The following is a 14,454-nucleotide window of genomic DNA, read 5'->3' as shown; positions in this document are numbered from 1 at the left end:
GAAAAGCTAATCAGATCTTGACGTCATCTGCGATCTATTACTAAACAGGCCCACGACAATATCTATACTCTATTTATTTATGTGAAAGGTGAGGAGAGTGTTAGGAAACAGTCCTCGTTGTTTAATTTTCAAGACAACGTTTAAAATTGGAGGCTCAGAAATATTAGTTTTTGTTAAAAAAATTTGCGAAGACCTAGTCTCTCCACCTCCTCCCTTCCTTGCAACCCTGCAAGCCCGTCATCCAACCGGCTTTGCATTCCCTGATAATTGACAAAATCCACTTTTAATCGTTAAAAAAGTGACCAATAATTTCCATCAGAGACTCATAGCCGGCTTACTTCAAATTTGCGAGGAAAACTCTCCATAAATCAGTGCTAGGTTTTCAACGAGTTGATAGTAATGGCTCTCATACAAACGTAATGCACAGGGTAATGATATCTCTAAAGCTTTTGGAAAAAATGGTTACTTACAGTTGTTCCAAGGCAGACAGTTCATAAAATATGTCGCGTGGTAGCTTTTCTAGCTGATTGCCGCTCAACCGCCTACATTGGGACAAAGATAAAATAGTTTTAAACTAAGAAAAAATGCGCCGAATTTCTGTTTGTAAGGGTAATCACTTGGTGTAGCATTAAAGTTTGTTTAAATAAGCCTGAGTAAATATTACAGATAACTCGAGCAGTCCATTTTGTTTTCTCTTTGGTGATTTTCGTGTCTGCTCACGTTATAATAAATTTAAACCTTGGCATGTCTAGAAACCTTTTGTTGGTTCTTCTATTGCTACTTGCTGGCTCGCTTGTTCCGAAATTTCACTTTCAACTCATTTACTTTCATAGGGACAATCTTAGAGTATAACCCACGCTCGGATTGTTTCGAATTTTTAGCAAAGTCAAATCGGATGAAATCAGTTTCCCCTTCTTAGGTTGTTTTCTTCGCCTTCAATCGGTTCTGCGATCCAGGACGAGACAAAAGAAAACAAAGCTCAGCAATGACGAGTAAGTGATAGAATGATGTATTGCATCTTACACCTCTATTAGTCCACTGATCGACTCCTGATGAGGGATTGCATTTGGCATTGAAGCGCGCCAGTTACAGGTGAATGTGCCACCGGAATATTCGAGTGGTGTAACTGAAACTAGGTTTCCATACTCAAATGTTCGTCATTTCAGTTTTTATTCAAATATGGATAAGTGAACAACTTGCAAACTAGTACCACTCACAAATATGCTAATTTATCCTGCCCAGCAAACAAGTCTTCAGATAACTTTTTGATGTTGTTGTTCCCCAGCCACCTAGAAAACACCATGCAAAATTTTTTTTAGCTTGAGTCTGTTAGGCCAGGTGATTATTTCTGCTGCGAGGCAAGCTTTAGAAATCTATCTAGACAGTATACCTTCAAAAGAGATAGTTCTGAGTATAAATTAATTAATATACTACTCACTTTTCAAATTCAGTTTTTTGATTGGCATTCAAGTTGGGAAAATGGAAAATCAATTCGATTCAGCTGCAGCCAACTGTCTTAAGCATCAAGACCAATTACTTACAGATCGTAGAACTTGAAACGCTGGAATATATCAGAAGGTAGAGTTTCCAGTCTGTTGAAGTCCAGGGTTCTGTAAAATATATATTGGCACGAGGGGAGCCGCAGGTACACATTGTGTAGTCTTAAGACTACACACTGAACACTTTGGATTTTGAAAGGCATGTCTCAACAGTTAGTCTGTCATCTTAGGTTCTATTGCTTTTATTCTTGAACCGTTACTTTTGAACTTTTCCTCTTTTGAACTTTGCGTTATAATTAATAAAGTTAAAACTGTCAGAAAAAATGTCGAAAGATGTCTTTCAAAATCAAAATTGTTGTGTCTTTTCTTAAACTGACAGCATGGATGACCTTAAAGATTTTTTGAAATCCTCTTTGAACGTACAGAGGACGCGATTACATGTACACATGTGTTGATAACAAAATGCTCGAATATAAGTGACTGTTTACGGCCCACATTTCTGGGTTAATTGGCTCTTTTAAGTCACAAACTGCGAGACCCGCATGAGTTCTTGAACAGTAGTGTTTTCAGAAGGAGTTAAGCAGATAGTTTCCCGTGGCAGGAAATGTAAATTAAAACATATCTTAAGGAGTAAACACACTGGAAAAGAAAAGGTTATCTCCCTCATAAATCGAATAATACTATTCGATTTATGAGGGAAATATTAGAAAGACCTTATTCGTCTTCTTAGACACAAGTAGCAGTTTTTGTTCATATTTTTTTTTCCTAATTTGAATTTGCACTCGCTCGACCTTAAACACACCTCGCTAAATGAACAATTTTAATACTACCTAATAAAGGATGGTTCTTGTAGCACTAGTGCAAATTCTCTGTGCGATTTAACATTCATTGGTTTAAAGTTATCAGCTTCCGTCTTAGAAAAGGTTGTGTTGATGACCGCACTATGGACCTTTAGCGTTAGCATAATTACTCATCGCAAGTGAAGTGAAAATCCAAAACTGCCAAACTTACAGGTTTTCAAATCTTAGCCAATACGAATGCAAATACTTAGGTAGCTGATCAGAGGACAAATTCTTTAATTTGTTGTTGTTCAGGAATCTGTATTGACAACAAAAAAACAATATTAGTAAAGAATTAATGGCTTGATTTGATTTCCTTTGATGCTTTTGATGCAGACTTAAAACGCAGACTGAAAACAACAGTAGACCTCTCGTTGACTGTTTAATAAAAATGAATAGTTGATCCATTATGATGAGAAATTTTAATTCGGTATCTATGTGCAACTGATTTGGACACAGATGTCACGAAGTCAAGAGAAGATTCCTGTTTTCCACTTAAAACACTTTATTGGTCTACGACATAACTTTACAATGTTATCTTAAATTTCTGAGAATCTTACCGAATCTTATAATCACGAGCCTTTTTTATAGCAGCCGATTAAGCCATATCTAATTCTAAAACACCATTTTCACCAGTCAGAACATTGTAGACGCTAATGATGAGATATCCCTAAAATAACTCAACAGAATGTTCTGGAATAAGGAGAAGTTTCTAGCACACTGATCTTGTAAACATTGTGATGTGGTATTTCAATTTTCTAAATTTTTCTCTCGATTTCTGGAAACCTCGTTACACCAGACTGTTTACCTCCTTGCATTCTCCTAACTGTTGGAGTTTATATGAACTATAAGAAAATAACAAAAGAAGTAACGGAACAAACTAACTAAAGAAGATAATACTCCAAATATTTCCGTACTCCCTTTTTTGTGGAGGTTTTTTTTAAATCCTACTGCAAAGTATTATTACGAAGATCACTCCCATTTCAGACTAAAACTGCTTCTCTAGGAATTAAAGGTTTGATACTTAAAGCAATATCTGGCGCAAACAATGCCTATCGCGGGTCCAAATTGAAGTTTCTTTACTCCTGGTACTTTTCATCTGTAGTATAACATCAATGATTCTTTGAGGTTTTGATATGGAAGGAAAACTCACTCACTCGATACTGGTCTGTATTTGCTGTATTTCACCGGATTTGCTTCTGTCCCCCAAACTGGAGGAGGGGGGGGAGAGTGGTGGTGGTGCAATGGCTAAGATTTTTACTCCAATACATGGAGTCATTAAGAATGACGTCTGTTGCCGCGCCCTACTAAAATTATCTTGATGGTTTTTCTCATTTTCGCTTCATCCTCTCATTCGAAGAGCAAACGAACAGATGATTATTGTAAGGGAAATAAAAGGGCCTAAAAGCCTTAAATCGACGACGGCAACAGTCCCAACGATAGATATGGAGATATTTTGTCGTGCAGCGTAAGCAATTTAAATTTTTGTATTCAAGCTTTTTTTCGCCCATCTGTTTGGCTGCCATTTGGCTATGTTTTAATCAAAAACGACTTGATTATTTCAAGATCCGGGAATCAAAGGTAACTATGTTTGTCGCACGATAAACCCACGAGGGTTGCGTATCTTTTCCCTGTTTTGTCTGTCTTCTGCCAGCCGCTATTTGCGACTGCATCGCTGAAGTTGTCCAAAAGTTACGATCTTTATAAGACCAGTCCACGCACTTTTTTCTTGCTCGGGCAGTCCCGAACAGGCAAGATGGGCCCATCTTTCCCGTTCGGGTAGTCAATCAGAACACAGGTTCGCTTCCTATTGTCCACGAGCGCTGCCAGCTATATGATAAGTTTACGTTATGCAGTGGCCGAAATATAAGGATTTGTGTGGGGATAAACAGTCACGCTCTCGAGCTAAAACGTCTGAAATCGTTTTTTAAGAAAATAAAAAAACTTTCCTCGCCTAACTGGTTGTTCCTTCGTCTCTACATTTAAATTAGGACTCCGCCAGTGAGGGCTGTAATCAAAGCGGAGGTAATACAAACAAATGTGGTCAGACGGTAAATAGTGTAGTACGATCTAAAAAAAAAATAGCTGAACGGCACTTGAACAAGCGCACACGGCTTAATGTTCTCTTCCGATATTGCTGCTTTTGTTGTAGTGCGGTATTAAAAAGTTTATTATCAAAAGTTGTGTTAAAATTCACTAGTAAAGATTCTAGGCAACTGACCTTTAGTAAGCTCTGGAAATATCAAAACTGCCTCCTAGGTTTGCAAACTTTGCGAACTTTCCATGCAGATTATCAGCTCACAATCGCAAAGGTAGACTAATTCTGGCCACAAAGCCAGTTTGCCTTGTTTCTTTTATGCTGGGGCTCTTGGTGCCACTGCTTTCATTCACTGAAATTTAATTTCACTTTTTGCTCTTCTCACCGGTAGTTTATTAAGTTTCGGGCGCTTTGATTGGTTTCTCGCACTTTTTGATGGTTTTCTTGAGAACAGCAACTTGATGACAAAATGAGAATTAAATTGCCATTTTCTCTTACAAAATTTAATCCGAAGACTTAGCTTTAAACTCGAAAGGTATACAAACCACTCCGCTGCACTGCATGGTTTGAAAACTTTTTTCGTGTTCTCTTAACACCCCGCGTGGTTTCTTACACAGGTAAACCAAAGGACGCAAAAGTAAATTAATTCAATTTGTTCCCCTGTGATGGCTCAAGAATTTAACTGAGCAACTTCTGTTACAAGCCTCCAGTACAAACGGGAAAAAAAAAAACAAAAAAAAAAACAACTGTTCAAAATCCAGCTTTGTTACAACAAACTCTGAAGCAGTGAAGAGAACGAAGCAGATTTTTTCACTCAGGCCTAATGTAACTACAGCATTCAAGCTGCGCGCGCGCACTAAAACCAATACAAAGCAGTGCTTGCGACTACAACACTGCGTGCGTGTCGTTTTCCTTTACGTAGTTGTCTCTCGCATGTGTTGTTCACACTTTCGGAGCTGTTTAGCGCGTGGCCGATAATTTAAGTTGTTAGGGTATTTCATCTTTCAGCTGTTCGTGGAAATTATTTTCCTTTATTGCAAGTTAATTTGGGGCGTTGCTCTAAACCTATCGAAAGCCCTTTATGTAAGTATTTGCCTAACGCGTGCTTAAGATATTTCGAGAAAGTTCGTAAACATCACGCAAGAACACGCGAACACAGTCTAATAATCTTGTTGATGTATTCACTCGACGCAGGTTTTGAGTCAATTCACAAGAAGTTTGGCCGAGTGCCGAAGAACAAGTTGGACTGAATCAGCGACTAGTAGGGCAACACCAGTTAATTATTTTACTTGGTTTATGTAAGTGAGTAAGTAACTAAATCTTTATTTAAACACTGGAAATCATCAGTTAAGCTCAAGTAAGAAACTAAGACTAATTACGACTGCTTTGAATGATTGCCCTGTGGGAATCCGATATATCAGCTAGCTTCTTGATATTTCGCTTTAATACTCAACGGGTGAAACATTTTTTGCTTTTGGGCAAGTTATTCCACAACATGGCCCCGCTGTAAGAGAAGCTTCGTTTCAAATAATTGGTGCTTGGTTTGGAGAGGGTCAGCCTTCCGTCAAAGTTTCTTAAGTTGTAAGCAGAGTGACGCCGAGAGAAAATAATTTGTACATATTCGGGAGTAAGGTCATTCACGGTTTTTTCATCATTAAGGCATTTTGTTTCTTTCGTCGAAGAGATAGCCTCTCCCAATCGAGGGTGAAGAGAAGTTGGTTTGAGCTCGTATGAAAGGGAGATTTTGTAACAACTGGCTGCAAGATTCCGTAATTTTTGGAGCTCATCACTCAAGTAGCCACTCAAATAGTCCCAGATGAGGCTGCAGTAATCAAAATGAGACATAATTAGAGCGTTATAAATTTGAATTGCAGTTTCTTGGATATAAAGGACCGCACACGTTTTAGGACGCCTATAGCTGAAGAGACTTTCTTGCAAATCTCTTCAACGTGTTTACGCAAATACAGTTGGGCATCTTTGGTAAATAAGACCCAAGGATTTGGTCGTATCGACTCTCTTGATAATTTGGTCACCAGTTCTGATTTCTACATTGTCACATTGGGCAGATAGTCTTAGTCTTGATCCAATAATCATTAGCTCTGTTCTAGAAACACTTAGACTGAACTTCTTAGCTCTCAGCCAACAGATACGGCTATTTAATTCAGGGGTTAGAGCTAGCTTAAGCACTGTTAACGTCTTAGCAGATAACGCAAGATTGGTGTCATCGGCAGACATTCTTGGTACGGCGCCCCGCAAGGAGTTGGGAAGATCATTAATGTAAATTAAGAATAGCAAAGAACCCAATATGCTATCCTGCGGCACGCCGCAGAGGGTACAAGCAGATGATAGTTTGACCAGCCATCGGTTCTCATCCAGCCTTGTGATCTTTGACTGATCATCTCAGAAAACGTTCATGCTGAATGTACAGCATTTTGAATTCTTGATATGTTCTTCAGAAAAGATTTATATTTTCGTAGTTTCAATTCCATAATTAACATTGTAAATTTGTAACATATATGCTTCAGAAAAACTACCTCTGGTTACAATTGTTAAAACTGTGAAGACATATTAACGTTTTGAGTGGAAACACTGACTTGGTTTTCAGTTTGAAACGAGCTTATGTTGATGCCCTTCAAAATAGGGCTAAAATAACTCTGAGCTTAAATATTACTCTTTTTGTTTTTTCCCATAGTCTTTTATATGTTACTTTATTAAGATAAATGTTACATCGAACTAGAAATTCGTTATGGACTATGATTAATATCGATTTTAGCCGATCACTTACTTCAGTTTGGTGATATCCATTCCTTTAGAGACATGGCCATATAAATTTCACACACATCATTAAGCAGTATTTCGTTTAAGAGAGTCATATGAGTAGTAGCCCTATAACAGCTGTATTAACCATTCTACTCACAGTTCTTTCATGAGTATATTTTCGTGGAAAGCTCTTGGAGGCAGCTCTTCTAGTTGGTTATAAGACAAGTCACTGCAAAAGAGAAAACAAAATGAACCTAATAACTAGAAATCAGTGATATTTGACTAAAAGACTCAAATCAACAAAAGCGAACGAATGATTATGAGCTAGAGAGGCTTTGAAGTTCAATTACGAGTTTGAACTAAAGATTGCTTATGCAGCACGTGAATTCCCTTGGGATGCAATCTGCACCAGGAGATTATAAACTGCAGTTTACAATCTCCTGATCTGCAACGAGTCTCAGACGAAGCTTTCCTTTCTCTGCAGATGACTATCTCCAACCCGCTGAATCTTGTAATGCTGTGAAATAATAGCAAGTCAGATACTTTATTTGCTCTCTTGAAAGAAACCATTTAACTCTTTCATCAATGCAAAATTATTGAAAATTGAAGCGCAGCCAGGATGGGACATATTAAAACACAGTGAAAACGTTCTCTGCCCAGGAATTTTAGAAAAACATAAGCTTTCGGCTGTCGAACTACAGCCTTCCACGGATAAAACACGAAATGTAAATAAGTAAAATATGTACAAAAAACGAGATGAAGGTGATAAAAAGAACAAAGAAAAAATATGGAAAGGGTGGCTATTGTTTAAAAGAATGCTATACTGGTTAGGGATCGGCTTAGAGTTATTGTCCGCATTCTTGCTAGCAGAGGTGTGCCAAGCCTCTAGAGTTTTTCTAATAGGAAAAGAGCCTTTGTCGATAACCCGAGATCAATCATTCTTACCGCAGTCGCTAAGACCTCATCCTCATGAGCATAAATTTTAATTGTAGTGCCAGATTGTTTTTTTTCGACTCGTGAATAAATTACACGACTCTTACTGATTACACGGATCGACAAGCCAGTTTCACGAATCGTTATGATCCGTAGTTTTGAACAACCCTTTAGGCAGCCGCCAAAGATTAAATGATATCAATCAATTACAATGATCATTTACAATTAGAAAACCAAGTCTTGCGTGGAAAGTTCCAACCAAGTAAAATAAAAGAATTACTGATTCAAGTAATGATTAATGCGCCCGAAACCTATTTAATTCCCTACAACGTATAAGGCAACTGATACACAAATAAAATTGAAAGAGATTGAAATAACCAAACCGCAGGACTCGTAATGTAACCGCATGCTGAAGAAATGAGAGCACTTCACGAGGTTTTTGACCCATATCAATAACTCGGCATCGGTTCAACAAAATAAAATGTAAAATTTCTATTTTTTAGGTACGATAGGACAGAAGTGAATACATTATAGACTGCCACATATCAGTATAGAGATAAACTTTTATAATTTCAAACTGCCTTTAATCCATTTTATGACAAAAATCTTCGCCAAAAAGAAGGTAACTACTGTAATTAATGCTCAGTCAATGCTCTCAAAAAATGTGGAACGTTGACTTGTTATTAACACATGGCACTGGTAACAACGTAAGGGGAATTAATTATCGCAGTTTTCGACAGAGACTGATGATTCCAGACCTGAGGCTGATCGTTGTAAAAACAAGCTCCTCTGTTTGATTTCACTGATTTCCTTAGCGTGAAAAAGTGACTTAAAAACGGCAAATAGCGTGAGATGCATGTTGGTAGAAAAACTGTCCTCTTGTGAATATGATGAAAAAATATGACAAAGAGAATGCTTTCCAAACTCTTAAAAGAAAATGGCGGTAGGACAGAATTAATTTGAACTACCTGCTTGCCTAGAACTCGGAGTTCAGATCATCAAAAATATCACATCATGTCATGGACAACTAAACAGGTTATATGAGTTAAATGTTCGTCATTTTTATGTAAAGTTTATACAGCAATGTTTGCCGTGAAATATTAATAGGAGTGCCTCCAAAGCAACTTGACAATAAGATTCGTTCCACAAAAAGAAAGGTTAGGGTTCAAAAAGGTTCCCTGATCACACGAAACGAAACAAGCACATTCAGCGTAACGTGTTCTGAAATTTAAACACATTACACCGGCTCTCCTAGACCTACACTTGCTTCCTGTATCATTCAGAGTTCAATTCAAAATTTGCTTCTTTATGTTTTTAAGCCTTTAAACAAATGTAATATCTGTTATCTCTAAAACTTGCCTCCAACTATGCTCTTCGCTGGTGTACAAAATCTCTTCTGTTCGTTCCACGGTCACCCGCTCTACACTTGGGGATCGTGCTTTTGTTCATGCTGCTCCTATACTATAGTACTCGTTGCCGTTAACAATCAGATCCTGTAGCAGCCTAGCTACTACTAAGAGAGAACAATCCTTTTTAAGAAAGCATTCAGTACTGGTTGATAATCCAGTCCCCCGGGCTCTTCTCCTCGCTTTCCTAAATACAAATAAAGCCTGTTCCTATTGCCTCGTTATCTCAAAATTTTAAGTTTCAACTACAGCTGAATCAGGACATGCTAACAGTTTCTTAATAAGTTGCCACTCCTATGAAGCACCCTCATTCCAGTGAGCTTCCCTTTTTTCAGCCGAGATTTTGAAGAAGTGCCCTGGTGCTTATTCGAAGAAGTACGTTAAACAGAATTGGTTGATTAGGTTTCACAGAAGCCATGCAACATGTCAAGATAAAATTCTCTGATTAGATTATCACATTTACAAATAATTCAGGATTTCTCTGAATTTTTGCAACGCAGTTTCACGCATCTACGCTCAAAGATTTTAGTAATTATGCCGGAATTGTAGTCGATCCTCTGACCACAGCATTATACCTAAAAGTAAGCTGATTTATGCTTTTTTTTACTTTTACACATCGGACTGTTATCGGAATGTCACTGTCAGGTTATATTTGTACTGCACTCGAACTAAATTATTACTGAGATGGCAATCACAATGAAAAAGGAGTTTATTAGACTAAAAAAACTAGAGATTATTCAAATACAACTGGATCAGTTCACTTTTTTTCGCTCTTACAAATGGGACTGTTATCGTGTAGTAGAGTAACTTATGAAATTCATAAGGTCGTCGATTTGAGTTTCTATTTACTCTAAAGAGCAGTTACTTGGGATTCACCCCAATCTAAATGTTGTTAACAAAATCAAGAAAGCTGTCGAAGCACCATGTAACAGTGCAAGTGTTTCCATCAGGTTCTTTATCGAGTTAAAGTAATGTTTCGCTTAAGTTATAAATTGCAATAATGCAGGTGCTGTGCGCTCTTTGTTAGACCGCGATCCTAAGATCGTGGCCGACACACGCCGATGTGGTTATCATTTCTAGTGATAGTCAGATCCAGTGTATGGTTACAATCAGTGATCACTTTCGGCAGTTCTACGTTCAATAAAACTTGGCTCTGGACAGTGCAAACTTCGTCAAAATCACTTTTCTGATATGATTTTTACAAATCAAACGAGACTGAATACGATAGTCTATTATCGATTTCTCTCGCCTTGATGAAACCTGAAAAAAGTGCCAACTTTCTCAACATAAAAACGTTTGTTTTCAGTCAAATTTAACCTTCGGGATTCAACAAACCAGAAAGACCATGCTTCAAGCTATGGCATAGATTTCGTACTGCGAGGTTTATAGTTCAGAGTTTCTTTCCAGAGGTCAGCTTCTAGTCCTCGTTTGGCGGGTGATAGATTTGTGAGAGCGGACCAGGGGACATAGGGGCGGGAATGTAGAATTAGACCGGTGGTGTTTTATTGCTCGTCGTTGATTCTTTTCTCCACTGACTCTAAATTTTTCATTTGCAAGGAATGCAATTCTGTGCGAGACTTTCTGTCCCTCCCATTACTCGCGTGGATGTTACAGCAGTAATTAAAAATTTATGTCGGTACTTACAGTCTTTGGAGCCACCAATTACTCCAGAAAACTCCCAGGGATAGGTTCTTTAACTGATTATTGGACAAGTCCCCGTCAATAAAAAATTGCTCTATCAGTGCAAATCTAGCAGATAGCTAGATTTGCACTGTTAGATATCGCTTAGAACTTATACGACTCTTACCGGTGGAGAGGGCTAAAAAAGCTGCTGATCTGATTTTCACCTCGAATTACATAGGTAAGGATGGGCCTTAACGTTACCGAATATCAGTTAACTTTAATTTCCTATCTCAACTGAAACAAATAACATTGGTCGATAAGGTTTGAAGGAAGGTTTCTTCGATAGATAAGAAGTGGGATTCGTCATACAACTAGCCAAGATAAAACTCTTTGGTAGAAGTATTATATAGACAGATAATTCAAGATTTTCCTGGATTGGTGCATCAAAAGGTAAAGGTGAAAATTTAGAATTTTATGATTTTTGTGTCACCATGAAGGATACGAACCCACCGGTTTTCGATTATCCTCCCCCCCCTCCCCCTCATTCATCATCGATGACGGTTTTAAATAGCTACAGAAATTACTGAAGTCGACAGAGTATTAGAGATCATAGTCCACTTCAAAAGCCACTCCCTCCTCCGTGAAATATTTTATTGCCGCCACTTTCGCTAGAATGGTTACAATCCCATCGATAAAATTGTCGTTGCTAACAATGAAAATAAAGCAACATTATGTAAGACGTAACAACGGAGTATTAGGTAAACTGAAGCTTTTCAGACATTGTGCTATTGATCCGTGACCATTTTCTTTTACGAGGGTCACTTTATTTTTCCATATCATATGAATATACTCAATGTAAACAACTGATTCTGCAAAAGACCACACTTTCTATCGGTTTACTAATGTAAAAACCCACGCAGGGTGTAAGAAGTCGTAATAAAGTTTACGTCAGACGTCAAAATTAAAGAAACCCTATGCTCTTTGACTTTTTAGATTTTCTCAGCCTTTACTAGTCTTCAAAACTGAAACAGTCAAGACGGAGTATTTCTGAGAATCAGCGAGATGTTTTCGCCGGATTACTGATTTAGGGTTACTGTCAGCAAGAGGGTGCCCCCCGGAAAAATCGTTCCATGCGTGTTTCTATAGAAGAAGCCATGAAAAACTATATACCACTGTAAAGCTAGCGCTTACAGTGCATCTAAAATAACAAAAGTTTTGATAGGTTTTCTTTTGGTTGGCGCGTGCAGGCCTTGAAAGACAAAACTGACGGTATCTGTTGAACTGAATTACCAGCCCTCGCGTTACCGCGGACACTCAAACAAACCGGACTGTATCACTCAGCGAATAAAAGGCTAAAAGGAGGATGCGACGCTTTTTCGATATTCTTCTAGGTTCCCGAGGGAATCTATATTAAAGCTAGACAAAAGAAAATGTTTCGAGGAATATTCTCGCTAAGTTTCATCAAAATATGACAGAACTACATACTCTCGTAATTTGATTTAGTAAAGATAACTCGCTTAAAAACAGACATCACGGTTTCGGTCTCCAAAGGAACTGATTTTAGGTTTTTGTCGCGCATCAAGGACAAAATGTCAAGAGTTCAAAAAAGTGAGCGATATTTATTATTTACGTATGAAGCACGATCCTCGCAGTAAATGGCGCTATTTATGCAATAGCAAGTCAGACCTGAAAAAAATCAGGCCTGTACGGGATTCGAACCACTGACCTCTGCGATACTAGTGCAGCGCTCTACCAATTGAGCTAACAAGCCAACTGGGAGCAGGCCGTTAAGTTGATTCGTAACAAACCCGTGAAAGTGATAAATCAGATACAATAAATATATGAAGTTCATATATTTTGAACTGCGGTATTAGATACGTATGATGCACGGTCCTCGCAGTAGATGGCGCTATTTATGCAATAGCGAAAGTCAGACCTGAAAAATATCAGGCCCGCACAGGCCTGATTTTTTTCAGGTCTGACTTTCGCTATTGCATAAATAGCGCCATCTACTGCGTGGATCGTGCATCATACGTATCTAATACCGCAGTTCAAAATATATGAACTTCATATATTCATTGTATCTGATTTATTATTTACTTAATTTTTTTATAATTATTTGTATCTTGTGGTCAGAAATGTTCGCAGATTAACAAGCGCGGTATCTCCCCTTAGCGCTTTCTCCCATTCTGCTTTTTTACTTGCGGGTGTTTTAGTGCGTAATAAAGTTCGTAGTGGAAGGATTTTTGATAGTGTTCTCCTGTCTAAGTAATCTTTGTTGGATGTTTTTCTTAAATCTGCCATGCTTGATATGGAAAAGGAACTAGAAAGTTTAGGGTTTGAATCGATCAATTCAAACAATCACTTTATTTAAACTCACACGAACACAGTGTACTAGAGAAGATAATAATTATTACAGAAGTGTTACAAATATCAATATAAGGAATACAGTACAATAAGAGAAAAGAAAAAAATAAAAATAATTTACAATTCATTGTCACTAAGGATATCTAACAATTGAAGAAGGAGAGAAAGAAAAGAAAATTTTTTTGGGACCACTGATAAACAAAAGAAAGAATCTCAAAATAAATTATGTCAAAGAATTTTGAAGAGGTTGAGAGATTTCAGGAGTGATTCTGAGTGTCATGCTACTTCAGGAAATGTCATAACTCTGTGTATACGCTTTTTCAAAGTAATCACTGGCTTTCAATAAGTGGGATAGGTTAAACCCCAAACTAGGATACCATACGTGAGAAAGGGGTAGATTAGTGAATAATAAAGCATATGAAGTATATCAATGCCAACATAGTAACTCAATTTTGAGAAGGTTCTTACAGTTTTTGACAGTTTTAGGCTGAGCTCATCAATATGAATCTTCCATGTCAGACTTGAGTCAAAGGTAACACCTAGATATTTCACCGTGGAAACTTGTTGAATATTCAAACCATCAATAATAGGGTTAAACGACTTGTGTGGTTTTATTTTTGAGAATGTAAGAGAATAAAATTTGTTTTGAGAATACTAAGTGCCAGTCTGTTAGATTTCGTCCACTCTGCAACTGCTTTTAGCACACTATTTATTTTTAGTTCAAGATCATTAAGGTTCTTACAAGAGCAGTAAATGTTAGTGTCATCTGTAAATAAGTGAAAGGTGAGCAATTTTGAAGCATTAGGTAACGAAGTCATTGATTCATAACAAAAAAAAAAAGGTCCAAGAACAGATCCTAGAGGAACCCCACAAGTGACTGATGGGGAATCAGTGTCATGACCATTAACGCACACAAATTGTTCTCTGTTGGATAGATAACACTGAAACCAATCATAGACTTTACCTCTTTATCCATAATGATGCAATTT

The 14,454-nt window shown here is 37.6% G+C and overlaps 1 protein-coding gene across 1 annotated transcript in view; it reads right to left on the bottom strand.

Annotated features, from left to right (window-relative positions):
• LOC111319884 (uncharacterized) overlaps positions 1-14,454 on the bottom strand; it is a 60,598-nt gene that overhangs the window by 25,267 nt on the left and 20,877 nt on the right. The window contains exons 2-5 of the mRNA XM_088755732.1: positions 7,294-7,365; positions 1,542-2,597; positions 1,218-1,289; positions 471-542 (exon numbers count right to left, since the gene is read on the bottom strand). Of these exons, the coding sequence (XP_088611858.1) occupies positions 471-542; positions 1,218-1,289; positions 1,542-1,702 (305 nt within the window). The 5' untranslated portion in view covers positions 1,703-2,597; positions 7,294-7,365. The remainder of the gene's footprint in view (positions 1-470; positions 543-1,217; positions 1,290-1,541; positions 2,598-7,293; positions 7,366-14,454) is intronic.

Source organism: Stylophora pistillata, chromosome 1 (assembly GCF_964205215.1).
Source record: "Stylophora pistillata chromosome 1, jaStyPist1.2, whole genome shotgun sequence".
Lineage (NCBI taxonomy): Eukaryota > Metazoa > Cnidaria > Anthozoa > Scleractinia > Pocilloporidae > Stylophora > Stylophora pistillata.
The sequence above is the reverse complement of the archived record's forward strand: the minus strand, read 5'-3'. Positions and strand labels throughout refer to the sequence as shown.